General features: G+C 47.1%; 1 protein-coding gene across 1 annotated transcript in view; it reads left to right on the plus strand.

Moving 5' to 3' along the window:
• KCNQ4 (potassium voltage-gated channel subfamily Q member 4) overlaps positions 1-23,687 on the plus strand; it is a 91,005-nt gene extending 67,318 nt beyond the window's left edge. Inside the window, exons 8-14 of the mRNA XM_035121190.2 lie at positions 2,963-3,051; positions 5,823-5,978; positions 15,052-15,269; positions 15,885-15,987; positions 16,769-16,900; positions 18,679-18,805; positions 19,776-23,687. Of these exons, the coding sequence (XP_034977081.2) occupies positions 2,963-3,051; positions 5,823-5,978; positions 15,052-15,269; positions 15,885-15,987; positions 16,769-16,900; positions 18,679-18,805; positions 19,776-19,994 (1,044 nt within the window). The 3' untranslated portion in view covers positions 19,995-23,687. The remainder of the gene's footprint in view (positions 1-2,962; positions 3,052-5,822; positions 5,979-15,051; positions 15,270-15,884; positions 15,988-16,768; positions 16,901-18,678; positions 18,806-19,775) is intronic.
• The last annotated feature ends 207 nt before the right edge of the window (positions 23,688-23,894 follow it).

Below are 23,894 nucleotides of genomic sequence, written 5' to 3' on the forward strand. Positions count from 1 at the left end.
CCCCTCCCCATGTTGCATGCTCACACCCAGTTCCGATTCAGTTTTTCTTTGGCTGTCCCTCCATCTGCCCTGCATTTCATAATATAGAACCTGCCATCGGGGCAAAGAACAAAAATCCGGATGTACTAGCTATGTGCCTAGATTGTTCCCCTCCCATTGTTGCTGGAAAGGCGATGCTTCTGACTCCTGCGTTATCTCTCTGGTTCAGAGGACTCTTGTGACAAAGGGGACCCCTCCTGCCCCCCCCATCTCCTCCTGTCAGCTTTCCTGCTGCCCCACTGCTAAATGCAGCTCCATGTTGCCTTTCATTCACTGAAAGGCTGACAAGGAACAGCTGGAAATGGACAGTGAGCCAGACAAAAGGGGAACACACTCATTGTTTCAGCACACAAAGCAATCACAAGGACACAGCTCTCTGTCCCCTTTGCTCCCGAGAAGGGCTCCTCTCTCCTTCCCCACCTGATAACGCCGGCCAATTCAGAAGGCCTTGCTTTCTGGAGCAGATGGAAAATGATGATATGGCCGTCCACTTTCTTTCTTCCGCCCAACCCACAATAATTCCCTATAGAGCATTCCCCCACCCCAGAAATAAATAGGAAAAGATTTGGGAGAAACATCTCCGAATATTGAGCTGCTGTAATTTGAGGACTCCTGGGAGAAGATTATGGGCTCATCATCCTCTGGTTTAGGCCCCAGCCCTACTGCCTGCCCTGTCCCCCTGCCTCTGCCCCAAATCCTCTCTATGGGTTTGAGCGTCTCATACTCAAGGCATCTGATCAAATGAAAACGGATTAATACTGGAATGTGTGATGAGACAAAACACAGCCTCTCTGTTAGACTGAGAAGTACAGTGTCTAAACCCAGTTCACAAGAATGTGATGGTACAGGGAGATGTGACCAGCCCTACCGTTGTTGTGGAGCACAGAGCTGAATACACTGTGTGACTTGCCCCCCACCCACTAAGGTATGCAAAAAGTCCCAGGTTCAATCCCCGGCTTCTCCAGGTAGGGCTGGAGAACTTGCTGTGAATTCTGAGACAGTTCTGAACTAGATGGGCCAATAATCTGATACAGCGCAAGACAGCTTCCAATGTTTCTACATGGTGTGGTGAAATATGGTCCATATCTGTATGCGGAATGGGGAGGGGAGCTCCTTTTTCCATTGCCCCATGTGGCAGAACCCCTTTCGCTATGGTTTTCAAATCGGAAGCCAGCCTTGTGAATGCAGGCCAGCACCACCGCTCCCTTCATTTCCCAGCATTAAACACACCTTCATGTTAAATGAGCAGTGATGCCCTCTGTGATTTGCAGAAATCAGATTCCCTCTTAACCATAGCTTCAAACCACGGGAACCGTTTCAGTTTTGTGACAGAACCACAATTGCCAGTGGTGCCCGTGTAAAGTGAGACCATATTTCTGTGAAGGGAAAGGGCAAGTCGCTCTGGAAAGTAAAGGAGGAAAGTGGCACTTGCATTGTGTGTGGACCAATTAGAGATTGTGTTACATTACAGTATGCAAGTATGAATGAATGAATGAATGAATGAATGAATGAATGGAGAGGGAATCTTTCGGCTTGATTTGCAAAGATTGCTGCCTGGGACATCTGTGGGGTAAAAGGCAGCAGATTTTGGCCCCATTTCTGCCAAAGCAATAGTGCAATTCCTCCCCTGTGAAGCTTTTTCTAGATTTACCTTTAAAATTCAGAATCCTTTTCCCAACAATGTCTGGCCAAAATCAGGTTGGGTTGGTGGGTGAGAATATACCTGGTCTTCTGTACAGTCATACCTCGGTTTAAGTACGCTTCGGTTTGAGTACTTTCAGTTTAAGTACTCTGCGGACCCGTCTGGAATGGATTAATCCACTTTCCATTACTTTCAATGGGAAAGTTCGCTTCAGGTTAAGTACGCTTCAGGTTAAGTACGGACTTCCAGAACCAATTGTGTACTTAAACCGAGGTACCACTGTATTAGAAAAAGAAGTGTACACACCATACATTCAAAGCACATCCACACACACCCCTCCAGAATCCTGGGAATTGTGGTTTACCCTTCGGGGATCTACAATTCCCAGTACCCTTAACAAACTATGGTTCCTGGGATTTGGGTGTGCTTTGAATGTATGGTGTATGCAGCCAAAGATGGTCCCGGTTGCACTTTATAGTTGCTGTGATTTTGTTGCAGTTTTGCTCTTATCTTGTTTATCCCCTGCTTATTTTGTTGTGGTTTTGCTCTTATCTTGTTTATCCCCTGTAACAATGCTGAGGTGGAGTTTATCTTGCATGTCTTTTTTACTGTAGTTTCTCTCAAGGGACTAGGAAAGACCTAATATATCCCATTATACAGTCCCTTCCTGGCTGCTTTTTTGAGTCTCTCATGATCACTTAGCTTCAGGGCTCCAGTAAATAATCCACAGCACAAGTGGCCATGTTTTTGAAAATGGCCATCCTTATTAGACCACTTCTGATTGCCTTATAGATATAGGGGCACTATTTAGTTAAAAAACACACACAATTCTGGGTTTTTTAGTTCTAGTCATTGTATTTGCTATTCATTTTTTCTATAAAAAAAAAAATCCAAATTGTTACAAATCAGACCAAATTACTTAAATTTAATACAATTTCTTAAAATCAGGTTTCCAGCTCCTGTTGCAAACATATGTCGATCATTTCCTCCCGAAGCCGCATATTCTTTTGTTTAATGTCCAGTTGTCATCCTTCACTAGACATTAAGTTCTATTTGTTATTAATGCTGTTAATTGATGAATTCAAAGAAAGAAAGGGAATTAGGGAGATATATATCTTGTTTATCTTGTTATAATGATATCTCCGTGAGCCACCTTGATTTAAAAATGACAGAGTGTCAATCAGTAACAATAACGAGATGGCCACTGGGGGAAACAAGCAGTGCATAAAGAACATGCCCTTCTCTTTCCCCACCCCTACCCCCTCGTCCCGGTTGGTGCAGGCTGCGTGGCGCCTCTACTCAACGGATGTCAGCCGAGCCTACCTGACAGCCACCTGGTGCTATTACGACAGCATCCTTCCATCATTTAGGTAGGTGTGAAGTTGCCTTGGTGGAGGAGCCTACTTGGTGGTGGGCCCCTAAAATTCACAGACTCTCTGCAAGCCAAGAGGTGGAGAGCCAGGGTTGGCCAGAATGGCTAAGCCAGTGGGGCTGATAAATAACATCAGGTTCAGGATGGCAGCGGTTGGACTAAAGTTACACTTTTTCCTGTTTTCGTTGTGGATTGTTGCCATTTCATGTAACAGTTTTCAATATAACAGACGTATCCGTTCCCCAACAAATAAGAACGGTGGGGACATTTTGTGTCACCGACTTTCTGGCATTCATCCAGTGTTGGGTAGCTGGTGTCTGATAGATCCAAATCAGGGGGGTTCTTATGTTAACTTAAGGCGAGTTTATATGGTGAATTAATTTGGGGAAAATGTTGCCACGCAGCAATAATCCACTGTTCTTTTTCTGCCTCTGTTCAGTCTATGCACTAGTCAGATGTCTGTCATTAGGATGGGAAGGGAGAGCATAGGGGGCCTGAACATTGCAGGCACTTGGGTTGAAGGGACAGTCTCTCTCCCTGTGCAATGCTCTTTTGCTTCCATAGTAGTGAATGACAGCCATTCTATTGCACGGGAGAGGAAAAACACAGGTGCCCTCAGGAGTGTGGTGGTATGACTTTTAAAGGTGAGGCAGTGGTTTATGCCTCTTGTGCTGCTATTTTCCCTGGAGCCAGTGGAGGAGTGAAACAGAACATCTACATGCTGGGGATTGTGTGCAGATCTCACACCCTCATCACAACACATCACACTTCCATCACAGTTCCATCCCCCTCTCCCTTAACACATGACTTTACCATCTCAATCAGTGTCGGGACTTTGTTTGCAAAGACTTCTGTGGAGACTGGGAAGCGTGGTGTGGATGTTGGAGGAGACCCCTGGTTTTTACGTGCTGATATATATACTCACATATATACATGAATATGCACTGGTGGGTGTGGACATACGACGCTGGCTTTTACTGAATCAGACTTGTTAATCCATCTCGTTAAGTTCTGCCTCATTAGACAGGCTCTTCAGGGTCTCAAGTAGGGACCTATAGCAACCCATAGTAGAAGTCATATGACAACCTAGTCCAGCAAGTTTGCACCACAGGATCATAGAGTGGGAGAGCCGGTCGTCTAGTCCAACCCCCTGCAATGCAGTTGTAAGATGACTGATTCTGCAAAGTACAAGGAATGACTTCCATACTTACCTCATATGGCCTGGTTTTAGAAAACGTCTTCAGTGGTGTCTGTCACAGAGGCAGCCAAACCTTTGGGGCCAGTAAGCCCATCTGGAATTTTGAGAAAGTGCTGTGGGTGCCTGCCTCTTGATGGCTGCTGCGGGGGTGTGGCAGAACACAAAATTGCTGCCGCATCTACAATAGCAGGGGGAAAACAGGGCTCCAAAGTGGTATGGCAGCTCCCCCCCTCCCAGAACCCCCCCTCAAGTCAGTGGGGGAAGTGGCATATGCATCAAGTGCCCCCATGTTCATTCACAGAAAGAAGCTCTTTGCACTTCTCAGAACAGTTGGGGAGATCTGGCGTCCCATGGATTGCAGGCGTATTTCAAGGGAGCAGGTCCCACGTAAGAGGGCCTGAATCAGTGAAAGCAGGAACCAACCGGGAAAAGCTATCAGTTGTTCATGCATTGTCAATTTTTAAGGGGATATTTTTGTGCTTTGGTGCTTTTGTGGGCACCATAAGAAGTGATTACATTAGTGCCGGTGGGTGCAACTTGGGCAATCTCTGCTCCAGCAAGATGAAAATAGAGCACTCTAAAGAGCAAGGTGCTGCAAGTTCCTATTTTGTTTGCGTGCTATTTTGTTTATTTTTATTTATTTATTTATCAAAATATTTCTACACTGCTTTTCATTTACCAAAAAGAATACCACAGTGGTTTGCGCAATAATAAGGCATAACAGTATCCAATAAAAATTCATAAGCAGTAAAATTGCCACAATCACCAAAGTCTACTAATAATATGAAGGGTTGGGGTAGCCAGCCTGGGGCCAGTCAGTTGTTTTGTTGTACAACTCTCAGCGTCTCGTCCCGTTGGCCAGGCTGACTGAGAGTGATGGGAACTCTAGACCAGTGTTTCCCAACCTTGGGTCTCCAGCTGTTTTTGGAGTACAGTTCTCATCATCCTAGACTACTGGTCTTTCTAGCTAGGGATGATGGGAGTTGCTGTCCAAAAACAGCCGGAGACCCAAGGTTGGGAAACACTGCTCCAGACCATAACATCCTCAGGTCTCCATGTTGCTACCCTTGGCCTGGATGAACAGGCATGTCTTCCATCAGCAGCGAAAGCACCCCACAGCTGAGCCATAACTTGCTTTGACAATACAGTAGCTTTGTATGCAGTTCACTCTGCTGCCATCGGAAGGTTAGGGACGGCATATTTTGTTGTGTCCCGTAATTTCAATGTGTTTTCAAGCTGTGTGCAGAACCAAGCAGTTTATAAGGTCCAGGTCCAACTATGAAGCCTCACCCAAACTGCAAGGTTTTGATCAGTCATTCGAAGGCAAAATACCAAAGGTGAACATCTGTAACCCCCCCAGTTCAACAAACCCACCTTGGCCAATTCACACCTTGGAGAGACCAACTCAAACAACTGAAAGAATTATGGGGTATCCCACCCCCGTCTTTATGCCTCCCCTTCAATTTCTGCATGTTATATTGATATTTTATTTTATTTTATTTATTTATTTCTCTCTCCCCCTTTTCAAAGCATTTTAATTTCTCCATGTTTTTATTTGGACCCACCCCTAGAGAACTGGTCCTTATGTTTGACCACTTGCACCGAGCTCGCAACGGGGGGCTCAGGAACTCTGAGGTGAGGAAATTCCCTGATGGAGCTCCACCACCGTACCACTCCTTCACCTCTGGCCTGAAAACCATCCATCCTCCATTTTGCTCAGGGGAAAGGTAGGGTCAAAGCCTCCTCCATGCCTGTGGTGTGTCCCCTCTGTCTGTCTGGTGTGCTGGCTCTTTCTCACTCTGCTGCTTCTGCTGCCTTCTGGTTTAACACCTGACAGACGTTGAACTGGCTTCCTTCCGGTCTGCAAAGGCCCTTTGACTTGAATGCACCACCAGTCCTTGTTCTTGGCCTCCCCCTTCTGACTGGAGTCTGCCGCTACATCTTGCCTATTCTAATTAATCATTTTTAACAAGTGCATTTTCTACAGACAGAGAGCTTCGGTGTTTGTAAATTATAGCTGTCACCATCCTGGCCTTTTGGTGTGGATTGTAAGACAGTGGGAATCTAGTTTTCTATCACAATTTTAGTGCCCACCTCAGAACCCTGAGAACCAAAGTTTTTAGGATATGTTTCTTGCTGCTGTGATTGTAGGGCAGAATGAATAGACAATGGACAATGGAAAATTTGTTTCTGAAGACTTGGAGGTGAGGACTGGGCTTCTTTATTCTGGTCTCCAGTAGTTACAAAGAGGTTTAGAGAATAAGCAGCACAAGCTACTTCCCCCCCCCTCTCTCTCATCCATGTGATCAGGAAATCTGCTCTGAATCAAAGGGGTGGCAGCAGTGGCATAGCGTGGGTTACCAGTGTCCAGGTTAAGGAAAGTATCCTTGGCACTGCCTGCCAATAGGTTGAATTGAAGGGGCAATAGCTCAGCAACCTGTCCAATTTGTAGCTGCAGTGCCCCATGAGTGTCAAGCACAGCTGAGAGTGGGACGGGGATTGGTTGGGAGTGGGTAACTTTCTAAAGCCTGTGCAGAGGGCACCATAGCAACCAGCTGCCCAAATCCACTCCCCAGTCCACCCATGTGAACACTGGGAGATTTTCTGTGGGAGGAGGAGGCACTATTTTCATTTTTCATTACTACTTTCTTTTTCTTTTGAAATTTTGCACCCCTAAGAACTTTGTGCCCAGGGCAACCACCCCATGGCCCCGCCCATGCTATGCCACTGGGTGGCAGAGAGTGACAGGAGGGGGAAGATCTGCAAGGCAGAAGGTATGATGATCTATGCACATGGTGACCGGATCAGAGGTAGAGACTTTAAAAAAGACATATTTTATTGGTTTTTAACAACTATAATAAAACCTGTAGGTTTTATGTGCCTACATCACTCACATATAAGAAGGAGAATTAAGCAGAGACACTGCAAAATAACTGAATCATCTGAGACATAGCCTCTCCCAAAGCAACCATGAGCGGCTGGAGGTCTGACACTGACATCACTTCTATTTACATGGCTGTTGTACGGGAACCAGAACTTTTTATACAGATCATGTTTAGTTTGGCCTCTGACAGCTCTTCTGTGTTGTAGATGCTCAAAAAGAGCCAAATCTCAAGCTTTCCCTTGCCATCTGGCCAAAGTCAGACATTTGGGGGTCTTTCCAATGGGAGGTGGTTTCTAAACAGACAGCAGCCAACAGCATGGCAGTTGGGTCCTTATGTGTAAGAGGAGGGACAAGGGACTTCTGCTTTAGGAGCAGAAAGCTGTTTGTAGAACCTATAAACACTGGAGAGGGTTTGGCAACTCGTGGGGATGGAAGGTGGGAAGCAGAGACTACAAAGCTTGTGCTTCATGGTGCTGAAAATCCATTGTGTGTTTGTTCCTTCGTAACAGACGGGCAGCAAATATTTCTTGAGGCTAAAAAATAAAATGACAAATCTGCCAGTCCTCAGCAGGGCAGATTTGTCACTGGATGCAACCAACTGGATTGTCTTGACTATATGAAGGTCTGTGTTGCTGGGCCGGATAGTTTCCCCTCCTCAAGTCTCCTTTGCAGTCCCTATCTCATTTCATCATCTTTTTCTCTCTCCCCTCCTCTTTGCCTCCCTCCACTCCTCCTCCTCGTCCTTCCTCCACCTTCCCATCTTCACCATTCCCCATTCATTCCTGGAAGCTGGAAAGAAGACGAAGCTCCACCCCACAAGTGTTTACGCCTAAGGTAACCTTTCCCTCAAAGCCGCTGTGTGCTTTTATTCCCCCTCAAAAGAGAGACCAAAGGACGGTAGGTTTTCTTCCAGAAGTACGGACGATCTGCAGCTACTGCTTGGGGAGAGGTCATCAAAGCCAAATAAACCTTGGGTGTGTGTTTGTGAATGTGTGTATGTGTGAGTATCAGGAAAGAAACCAGTACATTGTTACCGCAGAGATCTTGCCTGCATGCTTTTTAGGCTCTAAAGCAGGTGGTGTCCTCCTGCTGGTCTCTTAGCAACCATCACCACTGACCATTGGCCATGCTGATTAGGGCTGATGGGAACTGAGAATCCATCAACATCTGGAGGTCACCGCAAATGATCAATGACCCCTGGATCATATCCAGGCCTAAGAGGGGAGCCAATTGCCAGTCCCAGAAACAGAGACATGGATAAGCAACACCTCCAAAAATGGGATTTGATAGCAGGCCACATTAGGGTCATGGGGACTCAGCCCATTGCCCTCACTTATTTCTTCCAAGCTGTCTTCCGAAACGTTGGTTGCTGACACAACTGCCTTGTTTTGATGCTACTGCACAGCCGCCTGTTCCAGTGTTCCAATGAATGCATGTCTCAGAATCACGATCACAGAGAGGCATCTTCCATTTCCCCCAGGAATGTCTCTGTCAGTTGCTTCTCTCGTGCAAAGTTTCAAGTATGCAGCTTGCCATATGGAGACAGAGAGCGAAATGTGAGAGAGAATGCGTGAACCAAAACTTCCTGTACAATACCTGGTTATTTGCTGCACCCCCCCCCCAGTTCTTTCTCTGAAATGTGCTTATCCTTTTTAAACCAGAAGTTTTTCCAACAGGTTTTTTAAATAAAAAAATATAATAATGGATTGCTTCCTGAAGGGGTCTGATAAATTGCCCCATGCCTGTTCAAAAACATATGGATAAGAGTTAAATATTCAGTCACATCTGTCATTGAATGATTCATTCTGCAGGGGGCGCTGTATGCACACAAGCATCCATTATTGCCAGCCTCAGCAAGGCTTTTTCCCTCTGGGATCATCCTTCTAACTTTCCTTCTGCTGCCCCCCTTACTAACTTTTTGCCTCCTCCTCCTCCCACCTTTCCCCTTCTGTTGTTTTCTTTCTTTCTTTCCATTTCTCTAGCCAGATCTTTAGTAGTAAAAGGAATTTCTTTCGGATTCACACCGGCTGGAAACAGAGGTACCGAGGCTTTGGATCTGCTACCCAAGAGATGTTTTGGGGTTGAATTGGATGTTAATTGCCGTTGCATTGTTTTGTCCCATGTTGGTTTTTCCTTTCCTTTAGAGAAAAAAAAAAAAGGACGGCATGCTGCGCCAATGTGCAATGGAGATGTGCATGGGGGGTAACCCTCTGAATCTTGCTATGAAGTCCTTTCTTGGTGGGAGATATGTTTGCTCTCCTGCAACCAGATAATCAGTCTCCAGTGCAGCTTAAAATGAGAGTCCATTAATGCGTTTCAGCTGGAACTAGAAAATGGAGAGAGAACTATGCAATGTCCCCCAAACTCCTTTTAAAATGATTCCCTTCCCTAGTCTTCTAAACTTTTCTACTTCCTTTCCTGTTGGGTTGGGATTTGACCTGTCTGAACAGAAGGCAGTTGATGGACCAAAAATTGATCAAATGTTTATAAGATGTGGATTTTATCAGGACAGTGTCACAGAGGGAATCACCCATGGTTCAAAAAGGTACCACTCCCAAGTCCCCCAGAGGCTCAAGGGGTAGAGACTCAGCAGCCAAGGGGGTGGAGTGTGTTTGGGGCAGAAGATGGTAGTGATGGCTCAGGGTGGGGCTTCTTGAACAGGGCCTGGAGCTAATAGCAGAACCTCTCATCAAGCTAAACTCAATATAGATTACCTCCTTTATTTCTGGCCAAACAGCTTGATACTTTACTCCTCTTCTCAGCAAGGACAGTGAGAAGGGGTGGTGGTGGTGGTTTAAAACCCAGACCAGCTCAAGTCATGAGGTCCACCAACCCTGTGCTAGAATTCAGCTTTATAGAGTGTTGATGTCACCGAGGTCCCTCCCACCTGTAGAGAATGCAGTGGGCTCACTTGAGAGACATCACTGTTAGACAAGCTGTATTGCCAGGACATTGTTTTCTCCGTTTCAAGGAAGGGGAGTCTGCAGCCCTCAAGATGCTTCTGGGCTGCAGCTCCAATTAGCCACGGTCAGAACGGCTGTTGGCTGAAGATGATGGATGCTGTACATTAGAGATTCCTTTAGTGACTGAATGTGGCCAGACAGAGTTGGTCCGTGTGGCTTCTTGGGGAATGTAGAGATGCAGGTCAGGAAGTTCCTGTTCTCAAATGAGAAAGATAGACTTCTGCTTCCATCAGTGCTCAGCTGGGGCAGAAGAATCTCTGCCCCTTCCCTTTTGCAACAGCCCACTTATTGTCTCTTTTTAGAAGGGAAGGGAAGAAGAAGAGAAAGCTCAGTTACATTGGGGAAGTTTTGGTGGTGGAGCTTGTAGGTTTCATTAAGCCCCCTGCCCTACTTCCCTCACTTCATAATCTGAGCACCGCCAAAAATTAATAGGAAGAAAGCGGGATTTCCCCATTTTTTTCTTATAGCAACTCTGAGAAAGCTGTGCTGGAGATCTGCTTGCCTGTAGGTGCTTGATGACAAAGTGGGTTTGGAATAACTCTTGGGGCCAGTAGTGACTTTGTGGATTCTCTCTCTCACACACACCCACACACAACATCATTCCAGGGGAAGTGGTTCCATTAGCACGGTGATGTCACCACTTTTCATTGGATTCCAATACGAGCACTTGCTTCTGCGTCTGGGTGCCACACCCCCATCTGCAGGGACGCAGAGAGTCTTCAGAGTCTACAGCTCACCCTGTAGGACTTCTTCTGCATTAAACCTCAAAAGGATTGTGTTCAAAGCTCACCTACTGACCCCACGCCCCACGATTTTCCTAGGTGTGCATCCATGGAATTAAAAGTCGGTGGTTGTCATGGATGGGCTCAATCAGTTTTCAACCACAGGAAAGAATTTAGTCTGGCAGAATTTGCTACACAAGGGCTGGCCCTGAAGTTATTTCTATTGTGTTTTTAGTTGAGATGCATGGGGGAAGGGTGGAGCAGGAAAGGGGGCCAAGGAGGTTGACAACTGCCCCATCAGTGCAACCCAAGGAACAAGGCTGACAAATAATTTCTGCCCTGGTGGCAGTTATTGTGTGCCAAGGAACCCTGGCTTGAAAGTCATTTGGCATTCCCTCGGCAAGAACCCCAGACAAGCGTTTCCAGTACAACAGCTTGATCACAATTACTGATCATAGGAAGCCGCCTTATATTCAGTCAGACGACTGGTCCATCCAGCTCAGTATTGTCTACAGTGACTGACAGCAGCTCTCTAGGGTTTCAGGCCAGGTCCTTCCTAGCCCTACCTGGAGATGCTGCTGGGGATTGCACCTGGGACCTGCATGCACAGCATGTGCTCTGCCACTGAGCTATGGCCATGGATGTGTGCAGAAATCATTTTTGTCGGGGGAAGTCTGTGACACTTGTAACTTGCATGAGTCTGTGTACAGTAAAACAAATAATTGCATTTAGGATTCGGGGGGCAAATGCCCCCCCCCACAATGGACAACCATGACTATGGCCCTACCCTCAGCCCAGCAGTGTAGAGCTGCAAGGAATGCTGGGGGCGCAGAAAGGGTGAACTTTCAGTTCTTGGAGGGCAGACTTTGCCAGCCAGCTGTGCTACAAAAGATTTGGGCGGCAGCTCCCATTGGTCCCAGCCAACATGGGTTGTGCTGGCTGGGGCTGATGTGAGGTGCCATCCAAAAGCATCTGGAGGGTACCTGGTTGTGGAAAGCTGCTCTCAGGTGATGTTGAGGAGTAGGAGGAGGCCTGTGATCTGTGTTTTGCATGAACTGAGGGTGCACTTCAGTAGACTCCCCTGCAGTGCATCAGTGGGTTCTGCAGAAATCCAGCCAATGTGGAAAGGGGTGTCTCCAGTTAAAAAGATTGAAAACCCCTGGCTGAAAGGATTGATGGAAGAAGTTACCCAGAGCAGAAACACCCTCCCACCCCAATTCAGAAGGCATCCTGGGACTTGAAGGTGGCCAAGAGATGGATAGTCTCAGGGCTCATCCATCCTTTTGTTTGTGCTGCAATTTCCAGAAAAAATCAGGGAGGAGAAGACTATGGGTGGCTGTTAACCATGTTGGCTTTTCTCTGTCTCCATGGTCAGAGGCAGTAATGCTTCTGAGTAATTTTTTGGGGAAAACTGCAGGAGGGGAGAGTTGCTCTTGCACTCAAGTCCTGCTTGCGGGTTCCCCACAGGCATCTGGTTGGCCACTGTGAGTACAGGATTCAGGGCTAGATGATCCAGCGGGCTCTTGTTGTGTTCTTACTTAATTGTGCTTCTGACAGACACATGTTGCCCATTCACTCTTATTTCAATGTTGAAGGCTTACAATGCTTTGTTGTACCTGAGTGGCAGAATGCCTTCCAGAGTAGCTTACAAGTGAGATCAAGAAACTTACATTTCTCTTGACTTTTGTTTGTTTTAAGGAAAGTTGATGAGACCCAAATGTAAAATCCTCTACTGTTAAATTTGCCTTTGTGTGGATCTTATGCCAAATGGTGACTTCTGGTCCTTGCACCTTGGGTATGGGGCTCCCCTTCCATAGCCTCCAGACATCTTAGAAAGGGTTATGTGATGTGGTCTGTGCTGCATATTGTTTGTTCCATCTCTGGATTACTCAGTGGTAGCAATTCTTTCAATGCTGGATCTTCATTAAAAAATCCGGTGGGTCAGTGCTAGTGATGTCACCAAAATTTGTATTTCTGGGACTTGGAAATACGCACTTCAGGAGTTCATAATGCTCAACTCAAATATGGGGTAAGCATTATAACCCCTGAGGTTGTTGCTGTTTTATAGGTCAGAACCAGCACTGTGAATTCGGCTCTGGAACAGATTTTCTGCCCTCTTCCTTGCACTGTCAGCTTTGCTTGGGTTGGAGGCCTCAACTTCCTACCAAGGGAGATGCTCTTGGCCATTTAGCCAGAACATCAACTGAAAGACTTATTTATTTTAGCTAGCTCCCATGCACTCCCCCAAAACCTCTGGAGTATCCAAACATCTCCTTTCCAGGCCTCCTTCTTCTGGCGGTGTCTTTCAATCTCTCTTTATCGCTTGGTCCTTTTAATGCTTTATATTTTTGTTTCTTTCTTTTTCAGCCCTTACCGTAAGTACTTCAGTAGCATCTGGACCATGAATAGAGTTTTGTGGCATGACTTGGTTTTGTCCTTTTCCTTCTCTCCCCTCACCTATTTCTTTGTTAACAACAACAACAAAACAACTGTCAGTGGTCAGGATTGGGTGCACTGTGTGTGTGTGTGTGTGTGTGTGTGTGTGTGTGTGTGTGTGTGTGTGTGTTTCTGTGTGTGTGTGCACTAAGGTAACTCAAATTATACAACAAGCTGAATTCGGCAATCTTATGTCTGTTAAATAAATATGCATGAACTCTTACTTTTGCATCATTTATTCTGGTTCTACTAGTTGGAAAGAGGGGTCAGGAGCTGTTCAGGGTCCTGAAACTCCACCCCTAATCCTTGCAAATATTAATCAGAATTCAACAAAACTTGCTCACACACTTTCATGTTGTTGTTAGCAATGATAAAGACTAGAATCCTTTTTTTTGGGGGGGGGGGAGTTGACGTTCTCAGAAAGTCTTAATCCTTAAGTCACTTTTGTATTTTTAGGGGAGGCTGTGTGGAATTGCAGCTCTCATTTATGATATGCCTGTCCCCACATCCTAGAGAGCCCCCTTACTAAGCACAGAGGGGAAATTAGTCCCTCCCCCTTTTCATGCAGATTTTTTCCCTACTCCTGCATAGCTAGAATTTCCTTCCCTGCCATGAGGCTCTCCAGAGATATTGCACTACAAAATCAGCCCCAGAGACTGGTGGGGCAATGGAGGAGAGTTGTACCCAGAAACATTTGAAGGACACTAGGGGAAGACTGAGCTAAGGAGTGGATTTAGCTTTGATACTGGCTGAAACAGTTGAAACAGTTGTCTCTGCCTTATTTAAGAACCAATCATTTAGTCTTGTCTTTTCACTTCCACAAGCAGCAGAAAATAAAGCCTTCCTTGTGGAAGGGAAGCAGTCAAAATCATTTGTAAAAGTTTTTTTTTTTAAAAAAAGACACCCATTAATTGCAAAACAAAATTACAAAAATAATAATAATCACTGCCACAGTTTCTACTGCCATTTGTACACTAGCTAGGACCACCTTCTTATTCTGGATTAACTAATCCAGGCTAAAATGCATCAATTGGGGCACAACACGCATGCCTTGGAACCACCGTGTCACACTTACATTCCTGATTGGGTAGGGAATCTGTGGCCCTCCAGATGTTGGACTCCAGCCCCAGCCAACATGGCCCAAAGTCAGGGATGATGGGAGTTGTAGTCCGGCAACACCTGGAGGGCCACAGGTTCCCCAGCCCTGTTTTGGATTAGTCATATTGCAATCCTATCATATCTACTCAGAAGTGAGTGACTCTGAGTTCAGTGGGGCTTATTCCCAGGAAAATATTACAGGATTGTGCTGTATGAGAGGCTGGTGGACACACAGCATATTTTGACCAGTCATTGGTCTTCGCTGATGCCTGACTTCTAGAATTTGGTTTGTGAGCAAACAGAAATTCACGAGTTGGGGGGAGATACCACAGGCTAAATAAGAACCTCTTTGAGTCTCAGTGTGGGTAGAGTAGTCATTTATTCGGGTTCTGAGTTCAAGACCTTGGGAAATGCCCTGTCTTTAGCCTGTTGTGGTCAGGCTTTGTACCAATATTTCCTCTCTGATTCTGACATACATCTAGAGTTGGTGTAGGATGTCAGAACCATTGAGTCAGCTCCAGTCATCTCCCTCTTTGAAGTAGTCAGCTGGTCCACCAGAGACCAGAGTGCATTGCACCACATCTCTCTATCTCTTTCTCTCTAGAGCCCCCTTTAGGTTGCTGCTTGCATCCTCCCCAGCTCAAGAGCTCCCCACCTCCCTCCTAATTTCTCCGTTCCTCCCCTGAATCCTTTGCAGCAATAAAATGGGCATCAAGGACCGCATTCGCCTGAACAATTCCCAGAGGCAGGGCAGCCGGGGGAAGCAGCATCTGGTCCCACCTCTCCGCCGCTCTCCCAGCACTGAGAATGTCAACGAGGCCATCAGCCCCACCAAGGTGCAGAAGAGCTGGAGCTTCAATGACAGGACAAGATTCCGGGCCTCATTGAGGCTGAGGCCCCGGACACCTGTGGAGGGTAGGTCTTGAGAGCAGCTACAGTTTGGGGTTGTGAAGGGGTTCTGGGGTGGGGAGAGAAGGTTGCAGTGTGCACTTCTCTATAGGGGCTGCTCCTCAAGATGCCTGCAGAAGAAAGTGTTCTAGACAGCTTGAGGAAGTGAGCCAAGCCACATGCTACTACGAAAGGAAGGAAGAAATAAAGATGCCGCAGGGTCACTGATCAATCTGAACCTGCTAGGGGAATTTCGCCCCTGTTCTAAATACGATATTGATAGTATGCAACAACTGCCCTGTTCCTGCCCTTCAATCTTCACAACTTTGATTGGGATGCAAGCTTATACTATTGAGCAATTGTTCTGTGTCTGCTTGTTTGCACACACCAGGATAAGCAAAATCAGAGCAAAAAGGGGAACACACACACACACACACACACACACACACACACAATTGATGGTAGGGAGAAACAATTATGGCCCAAATGAACAATGGAGGGTGGAGAGAAATAAAGAGGAAAGTGGAGGGAAATTTATGCAAATGGTGGGCTGTGCACAGAGGTTTCTGCCTTCCTTAGAACTGACTAAGAAGGCAGGAATGGCAGGCAAGTCCTCCCATGAAGCCCTGTTTCTGCTCACAGTTGATGGTCCTGCAGAGGAAAGCAGTGAGGAGAAGGCCTACCAGTGTGACTTGACTTTTGAAGACATCATGCCTGCTGTGAAGATGCTCATCAGGGCAGTGAGGTGAGCCCTGTGGGGCAAGTGTTCTTGGTTCAGGCCCCTGGGGGACTTTGTCTTGTGTTGTTTGGCAAGCATGGCCCTGGATACCCCTTTCCTCCTTCCATCCATCCTCTCTGATGGATTGATGCCTTGCTTTTGATGAGACAACTTGAACTTCGAGATGGGGGTGGCTGGGTAGTTGACTTTAGGTAGTTGACTTCCTATTGCTTCACCTGTCCAAATGAGGGCCTAGGTGGCAAATACCCAAGTTTTACAGATTGTTCCCCTTTCTGGGCTCAGAGCCCAGTACTCCAAGTGCACAGATAAGGATAACATCGACGCAAGCCAATTAGCTTATATCAAAGCAAACAAATATAAACATATATGACAACAATGACCATTTAATTGTGGGATTATCTTGACTACTAAGGTGGTGGTAGCAAAAACTTCTGGGACACTTCGCCTTTGCTTCAACACACCTGGTTGGCCACGGTGAGAACAGGATGCTAATCCTTTGGCTTGATCCCATGCACCTTTTCAAAAGTTCTTACTGGGCTACATGGGTCAGTGGTAATGGGAATGGGTTAGAGCATCTCCTTTGCATGGATGAGGTCCCACCACCTGGTATCTCCAATTAGCAGGTATAGATGAGTCTTCTGTCTGCAATCCTAGAAAGGTGCTACTAGACAGAGCAGACTATGCTCGATAGGCCAGTGGTCTGTCTCTCTCTCTGTAGGGCAGGTTCTTGCATCAAATTATCCGGCTGCTTTTCCCTCAAGCCTTCTGGATTCTTACACTTTTGCAGAATCCTCAAGTTCCTGGTGGCCAAGAGGAAGTTCAAGGAGACGTTGCGTCCGTATGATGTCAAGGATGTTATTGAGCAGTACTCAGCTGGCCACCTGGACATGCTTGGCAGGATCAAAAGTCTCCAGACGCGGTAAGTGGAGCTGCCAGTGCCTGCTTGGACTATAGTTTCTCTTGCAGGAAACCCACTTTCACCCAAAACCTCCTTCCCTTCCTCCCAGTGTTGTTGAACTACAACTGCCATCATTGCTCATGGGGCTTCTTTCCTTGTGCTTGATCCCTACAGTCAGTGCAGAATGTTGCAGCGTGATTGGTGACAGGAGTGAGACCCTCCAACATATAGCACCAGCGCTCAGGTGTCTGGCGCTGGCTGCCAGTTTGCTACCAGGCCAAATTCAAGGTGTTAACTATTAATCGAGATAGCTTTTATTAGTCCGGTTTACATGCAGAATCACTTTGCCCAATATAAGCCCACTTGATGGCTTCAATTTGTAGCACTGGTATGCTTGCAGGTGCCATGTATACCTGTCCAGCATTTATAAGAAATCTGTAGCCATTCTTTGGCACTTGCTTCCTCTTAGCATCAGGCAAGGTATCTTCATTTAAAGCAAAATTACTTCCCCCCAATTACTTCCACCTTGCCGACAAAGGTCCGTATAGTTAAAGCTATGGTTTTCCCAGTAGTGATATATGGAAGTGAGAGCTGGACCATAAAGAAGGCTGATCGCCGAAGAATTGATGCTTTTGAATTATGGTGCTGGAGGAGACTCTTGAGAGTCCCATGGACTGCTAGAAGATCAAACCTATCCATTCTTAAGGAAATCAGCCCTGAGTGCTCCCTGGAAGGACAGATCGTGAAGCTGAGGCTCCAATACTTTGGCCACCTCATGAGAAGAGAAGAGTCCTTGGAAAAGACCTTGATGCTGGGAAAGATGGAGGGCACAAGGAGAAGGGGACGACAGAGGACAAGATGGTTGGACAGTGTTCTCGAAGCTACGAACATGAGTTTGACCAAACTGCGGGAGGCAGTGCAAGACAGGAGTGCCTGGCGTGCTATGGTCCATGGGGTCACGAAGAGTCGGACACGACTAAACGACTAAACAACAACAACTTCCCCCAAAGAATCCTGGGAACTCTATTTTTAAGGCTGCTGGGAATTATAGCTCTGTGAAGGCAAGAGGTGATATGGTTGGAGTTTATGACATTATAAGTGGTCTTCTTCTTCTTCTTCTTCTTCTTCTTCTTCTTCTTCTTCTTCTTCTTCTTCTTCTTCTTCTTCTTCTTCTTCTTCTTCTCCTCCTCCTCCTCCTCCTCCTCCTCCTCCTCCTCTGTGATCACTCATAGCCAAGTAAGATTGTCTTCCATGAACATGGACTCATGGGCATCTAATGAAGTTGAATGTTGAAAGATTTGGGAAATATGAAAGAAAGTATTTCTGCATGCATAGAACAGTTAAACTGCAGAGCTCACTCCCACAAGAGGCAGCAATTGCCACCAACTTGGATGGCTTTAAAAGAGGATTAGACAAATTCATGGAGAAGGAGAAGGCTATCAATGGCTAGCAGACATGATGGCAATGCTCTGCTTCCATGCAGGGAGGCAGAAGTGCTTCTGAATGCCAGTTGCTCGAAACTGCAGGAGGGGAGAATGTCCTTGTGCTCAGGTCCTGCTTGTGGGCTTCCCACCAAGGCATCTGGTTGGCCACTGTGAGAGCAGGATGCTGAACTAGAGGGGCCATTGGCCTCATCCAGCAGGCTCTTCTGATGCTCTTATGTCCCCACTATGCTTTGCACTTGTATCCTTTGCTCTCCATCTCATAGTTGCTCGCCCTTGCATCCTTAACCCTCCATGCATTGTTACATCTGTGATTTCATTTTCCTGCCTGTCTCTTCTCTCTTCCCTGCCTGGCAGTGTGGATCAGATCATGGGCCGGGGAGCTATCGCTATCGATAAGAAAAAAGGGGAGAAGACACCACTGGAGGTGGAGCTGGCGGACGACTTCAGTATGATGGGCCGAGTGGTCAAGGTGGAGAAGCAGGTACAGCTGGAAGTGGAGGAGGGAGGGAGGGAAGGAAGGAGGGAGGGAGGGAAGGAGGGAGGGTAGGGTCTGTAATGCACACACTTAAGAGGCCTCTTGCAACCCCCAGCTGGGAATAGCTTTATATGTGGTCAGTTTTTAAAAATGTTTTAAGATGTTTTTAGTGTTTTATCACGTCTGTCACACTGAGCTCCTTTGGCAGGAAAGGTGGGATGTGAAATAATGTATTTATTTATTTATTTAGCTAAACTAAGGCCTCGTTGCCAGCTGGAACACATAGTGGTGATAAGATCAAAGAATTGCGCTGAACACTCATTAGAGAGAACTTGGCTGCAATGGTGACAGACTTTCTGAGGCTACTTTTTCAACTAGGGACTCAATCAAATCTAGAAGCTAGAGATGTGAAAGTTGAGTTTCTCCCCTTTGGTTTTCCCTTTCCACTCTGATCTGGGGCACCAGAGGCATAGCTGCCAAGTTTTCCCTTTTCTCGCGAGGAAGCCTATTCAGCATAAGGGAATTTCCCTTAAAAAAGGGATAACTTGGCAGCTATGACCAGAGGGCCTTTCCCCCCCCTCCCTCCCTTTTTTCTTCTGCTCTGCAGTGTGACTAGGCTCAACCAAGGTGTAGGATACGGTGAGGTTCAAGCTAGATACAAGACAAAGCAGGGCTCAGACTGTGCTCTGGAGTTCATGCAGTTGAAACGGAGCCCTGATAGAGTAGTAGCAACAGATGCAGCCTAATTATTGGCACATCCTTTGCTTAAAGGGCTCTTGCTGCAATGGAACAGGGGAGGTTCAGGTCTTCCTGGGTCTTCTACAGTGGAGTTGTGAGAGGAAGACAATGCCACATTCTCGGCCTGGTGGTGATGGGGAGGCACGGACTCTTTCGGGAGCAGTGCCTTCCCCTTCAGGTTCAGAGTCCTCGCCCCCATCACTCCTGGCCTTTGACAGACCTCTCTTGCTTTGTGCAGGTGCAGTCCATTGAGCACAAGTTGGATTTGCTGTTGGGTGTCTATTCTCAGTGCTTGCGGAAAGGGTCCGTGAACTCCATCAGCCTGACGGCAATGCCAATCCCCACCGGGGAGCCTGACATCACCTCCGACTACCACAGCCCCGTGGACCACGAGGACATCTCTGTCTCCGCTCAGACCTTGAACATCTCCCGGTCGGCTAGCACCAACATGGACTAAGATGGCATCCAGCCTAGCCATGTGGTCGTTACACACCAGCCATATTAGGGAGGGCGGCACCTCTCCGCTTCCAGGGCAGAAGGAGGGATAGACAAACGTTGCCGGCTGCTCTGACAGACAATGCTCCGAGAGCGAGAGCCCTTCGTCACCCTCGCCATCCTGGTGGGGTGCCAACTGACTCCTCTCTCTTAGTGCACCTCAACTTTACTTGAAGTCTTCCAGCTGCAGAGCAAAGCTGCTATTACTGGGTGTTCCAAGAAGGATGCAGTTTTCATGCCCTCGGTAGAGCCATTGTGGCACTTCTGTGGCTTTTTAAACAAAAAGTGCTACGTAAATAGCAGCGCCTGGCAGTCTGAACTGCACGGGGCAGGTGGTCTTCTCCATGGAGAGAAATCCACACTAGCCTGAAACATGATGCAGAGGGCTCCACCCTTTGCCCTTCAGCCTTTGATGAGCATCTTTTAAGGTTCTCTGCTACCAAAAGCATCTCCAGGTGCATCCAACTTCATATGGGCTGGACCCTCCTTTGTCAACAGAGGTACCAGGGCTGAAGAACCACCAACAGCCCCCTCCCCCAGCCCAGCAAATAACACCAGTGGTTCCAGACACTTTACTTTATCGGCTTGTATCTGACCGCCTCTGGCTCCGGACTTCTACCAGGTCAGAGATGCTTACTAACAGCTATGCAAATGCTAGGTAACCCTTTCTTCCCCGGTCAAAAGCGAGGGGCATTGCGACTCAAGTGAATGTGGTTTCTTACCTTTGCATCTAGAAGAGAATAATAACTGGCAATGTCTATTCCTGCTCTTGGCAGTGTTTAAGCACCTTGGCTCTTCCCCCACTCACCCCCGCCAGGTAGTGGACATTGCTCTGTGGCCCCGACATCATAAGCACAGCGGGACCTTCCTCGCAGGGGAAGTGCTTCTCAGGTGCAGAGCAAACATGATATGCAACAATCTTAAATATGCAACCTGAAATCAATCTTTATAGTCAATCAGTGGACTTTGAGCCTCCCCTGACTAGGACACGGAGGCAATCCTGATGCCTTCATATGCTCACCTAAGAAGGCCAAATTCAGCTGGCCAGCAGCAGAGAAGTTCCTGGTGACCTGCAGGGTGTGTTGCATCCGATTCCTACCTTTAGGGCAACAGCCAGCCTGTCCCAAGGGATTGTGCATCCCTTTCATCCAATAGCATTAGGCTTTCATGATTAGAGGTTCTGGTTTTGTGGTGGTTACCTTGACGGAGGGCGCTCTGGTGTAGCTTTAGATCCTCCCTCCCCTCAGACCACCTAACGAATCCAGCCCCTTTGCTAGCGGACAGGCCCTGGTTGACCCCCGATTTCCACCCCTCAGTCTCCTGCAGGCAGCCCACTAAACTGCCTTCCTACTATCCTCACCCAAAGCTTGTCTCCAACATCATTTCAGGCCCCAACCTCTGCATCTTTGGGAGCTGTTCCCATTATGAGGCTGTGCCTCCAGATATGATACGGTATTTTTATTTATTTTTTATTTTATTACTATATTTCTATCCCGCTTTCTCCTCCAAGAAGCTCAAGGGTGGTGCACATAGCTCTCCCCATCCCTGTTTTATCCTCACAACAACCCTGTGAGGTAGGTCAGGCTGAGAAGCTACAACTGGCCCGAAGTCACCCAGTGGGCTTCATGGCTGACTAGGGCTTTGAACCTTGGTCTCCGAGGTCCAGAACTCTAACCATGACACCTCACTGGCTCTCGGACTTGCCTTCCTAATAAGTTTTCCCAATTAGTTTGTTTTGCTGTTTTCTTAATCTTAATTGCAATAAGTATCACTGTAGACTTCAGTCTTGAGTGTGCTTTTTGGGGAAAGATCAGTGGCTAAGGCCCTCTCGACACATTACCTTTCCAGGTATGTGCTATTACAAAAACAACAGCGACAACAACACTTAGGTAGGGATGGATAATCTTTCTTTAGCTTGAGGGCTGAATTCCCTGATGGGCAAGCTTCCAGGGGCTGCATGCCCGTGGTGGGCAGGTCCAGAAGCTAAAGTGGGTGGAGCAACAGGGTTGACTTTTGTCTAGTAGGCAACATTCCAACTAAGCAAGAGCCAGAGGTTTCTACCTACACCCACATCCAGCACATCCCTCTCCATCCAGGCAAACTTGTGTCCTGTGTTCCAAGGACACAGGCAAAACACTTGTGGAGGACATGGCCTGGAGAAAGGGGCATGGACTAGGAAGAGGCATGGCCTGTGAAAAGCCCCAAGATCCGGAGAGAGAGAGGCCCATGGGCCTGAGATTTCCCAACTCTGCATTAGAAATTCATCTGCAAAAATAATATACAAACCAGATGTGTCTAAAAGCACATGCATCATACCAGCATGCATGTCAAAGGTCCACAGTTGACTGCAGCTCTGCCAAGTTGTCACTCTGCCGCAAACCTGAGCTTGCTGCTGTGTAAACAGTGGCCCTTAGATCTAGTAGTTTGAGGGGACCATATACTTCCTCGCTCTCCATTTCCATTGCACATTCTTGTTGGTACAGAGCCATCCCATGATAATTTACAAGCTTGAATGGCTTGTTCCTTTCTGCCTTTCCTCCCCTTTCTCTGGCCTCTACCTGGCCACCTGGATTTCACAGTGTACTCCCACCCTGATTGGATAATAATTGTTTTTAAGCAGGAGATCAGATCAAAGTCCTTCCTCTTCCTCATTGTTTCTGTCTTCCTCTTCCTCATTGTTTCTGTCTTCCTCTTCTTCATGGTTTTTTGTCTTCCCTTCTCCACTGCTTTTGTCTTCTCTTTCTTAGCGCCACCACCACCACCATTGTCATACATGAAGATGGAGGAGGGTTTAAAACTGGAAGGTTATCCCTTTCTTTTCACCTCACAGGCAACATCACCAGGGTGATCCAGTTGCCCCAGGAGATATCAGATTAGGGGGAAGGCCCTGCTTCCATTTCACGCCTCCTTAGGGTGCATGCCACAAAACCCCTCTGGCCTCCCGTGCACCTTTCTCCTTTGCATGCTCATGCATGTGTCTTGAAGAAATGGCTAGAGCTCTTCCTGACTTCTCAGCCCACCGAAGCCCACCTCTCCCCACCTCTCAATGCACTGAACACGGCGTCTTTGGAGAACACACCCCAAGTCTTCCATCCAAGACGGACGTCTCCAAAAGTGGGAGGGAGAAGGGGCTTGTGCGGTTGGGGGAGGAAGAGAGGAGGGGCATGGCTTTGACCAACCAAGGTAAATGAGGTGGACCCTCCAATGGATTTCCAAATAAACCTTGTTTCTGAGACAATGAATAGTACCTCACTTTATTAACTTATTAACTTATTTGTTTCATTAAAGTTTTCAGTAGACGGTTGCCTGTGTGTCTCGTTAATTATCTGTTTGTGGTAGAAACCTGTGGGCTGTGTGGATGGGGGCCAGAGTTAACTTGGGCTGCATCTTGGAAATGACTGTCTGTCAATCTGCATGGGGTGGGGTGAAAGAATGAGTGAGATATGGCAATCACTAGGACCCCCCTTGCCTTTCAAGGCTATTGAAGCCTACTCTTGAGGGAAAGTTCTACACTTATTCATTCAAAGCATTTATACCCTGATGTTTAGCTCCCAGCATGGCCTACAAATCAGTAAGAATAACACAGTGCCAGCCTTTGGGCTTACCATCCAAAAACAGATGACACAAAAGGAAATAGGGAGGGGGAGGGAAGAGGAATACCAGCAAACTTGAGACTCCCAATTCTTTCTGTTACATGGTTCTTGTAAATGACCAACATGGCTAGAAATGAGCTACTCACAGTTTAAAAAGCAGACATTGGCATATTGGGGATGGGGGCACAGTTGTACTGGCAGCGTATTGGAGGAGGAGCCTGGTCCAGCAGGGGAGAGGGAAGATGAGGGGAGACGGTAGTTACTGACTT

Source organism: Zootoca vivipara, chromosome 6 (genome assembly GCF_963506605.1).
Source record: "Zootoca vivipara chromosome 6, rZooViv1.1, whole genome shotgun sequence".
Lineage (NCBI taxonomy): Eukaryota > Metazoa > Chordata > Lepidosauria > Squamata > Lacertidae > Zootoca > Zootoca vivipara.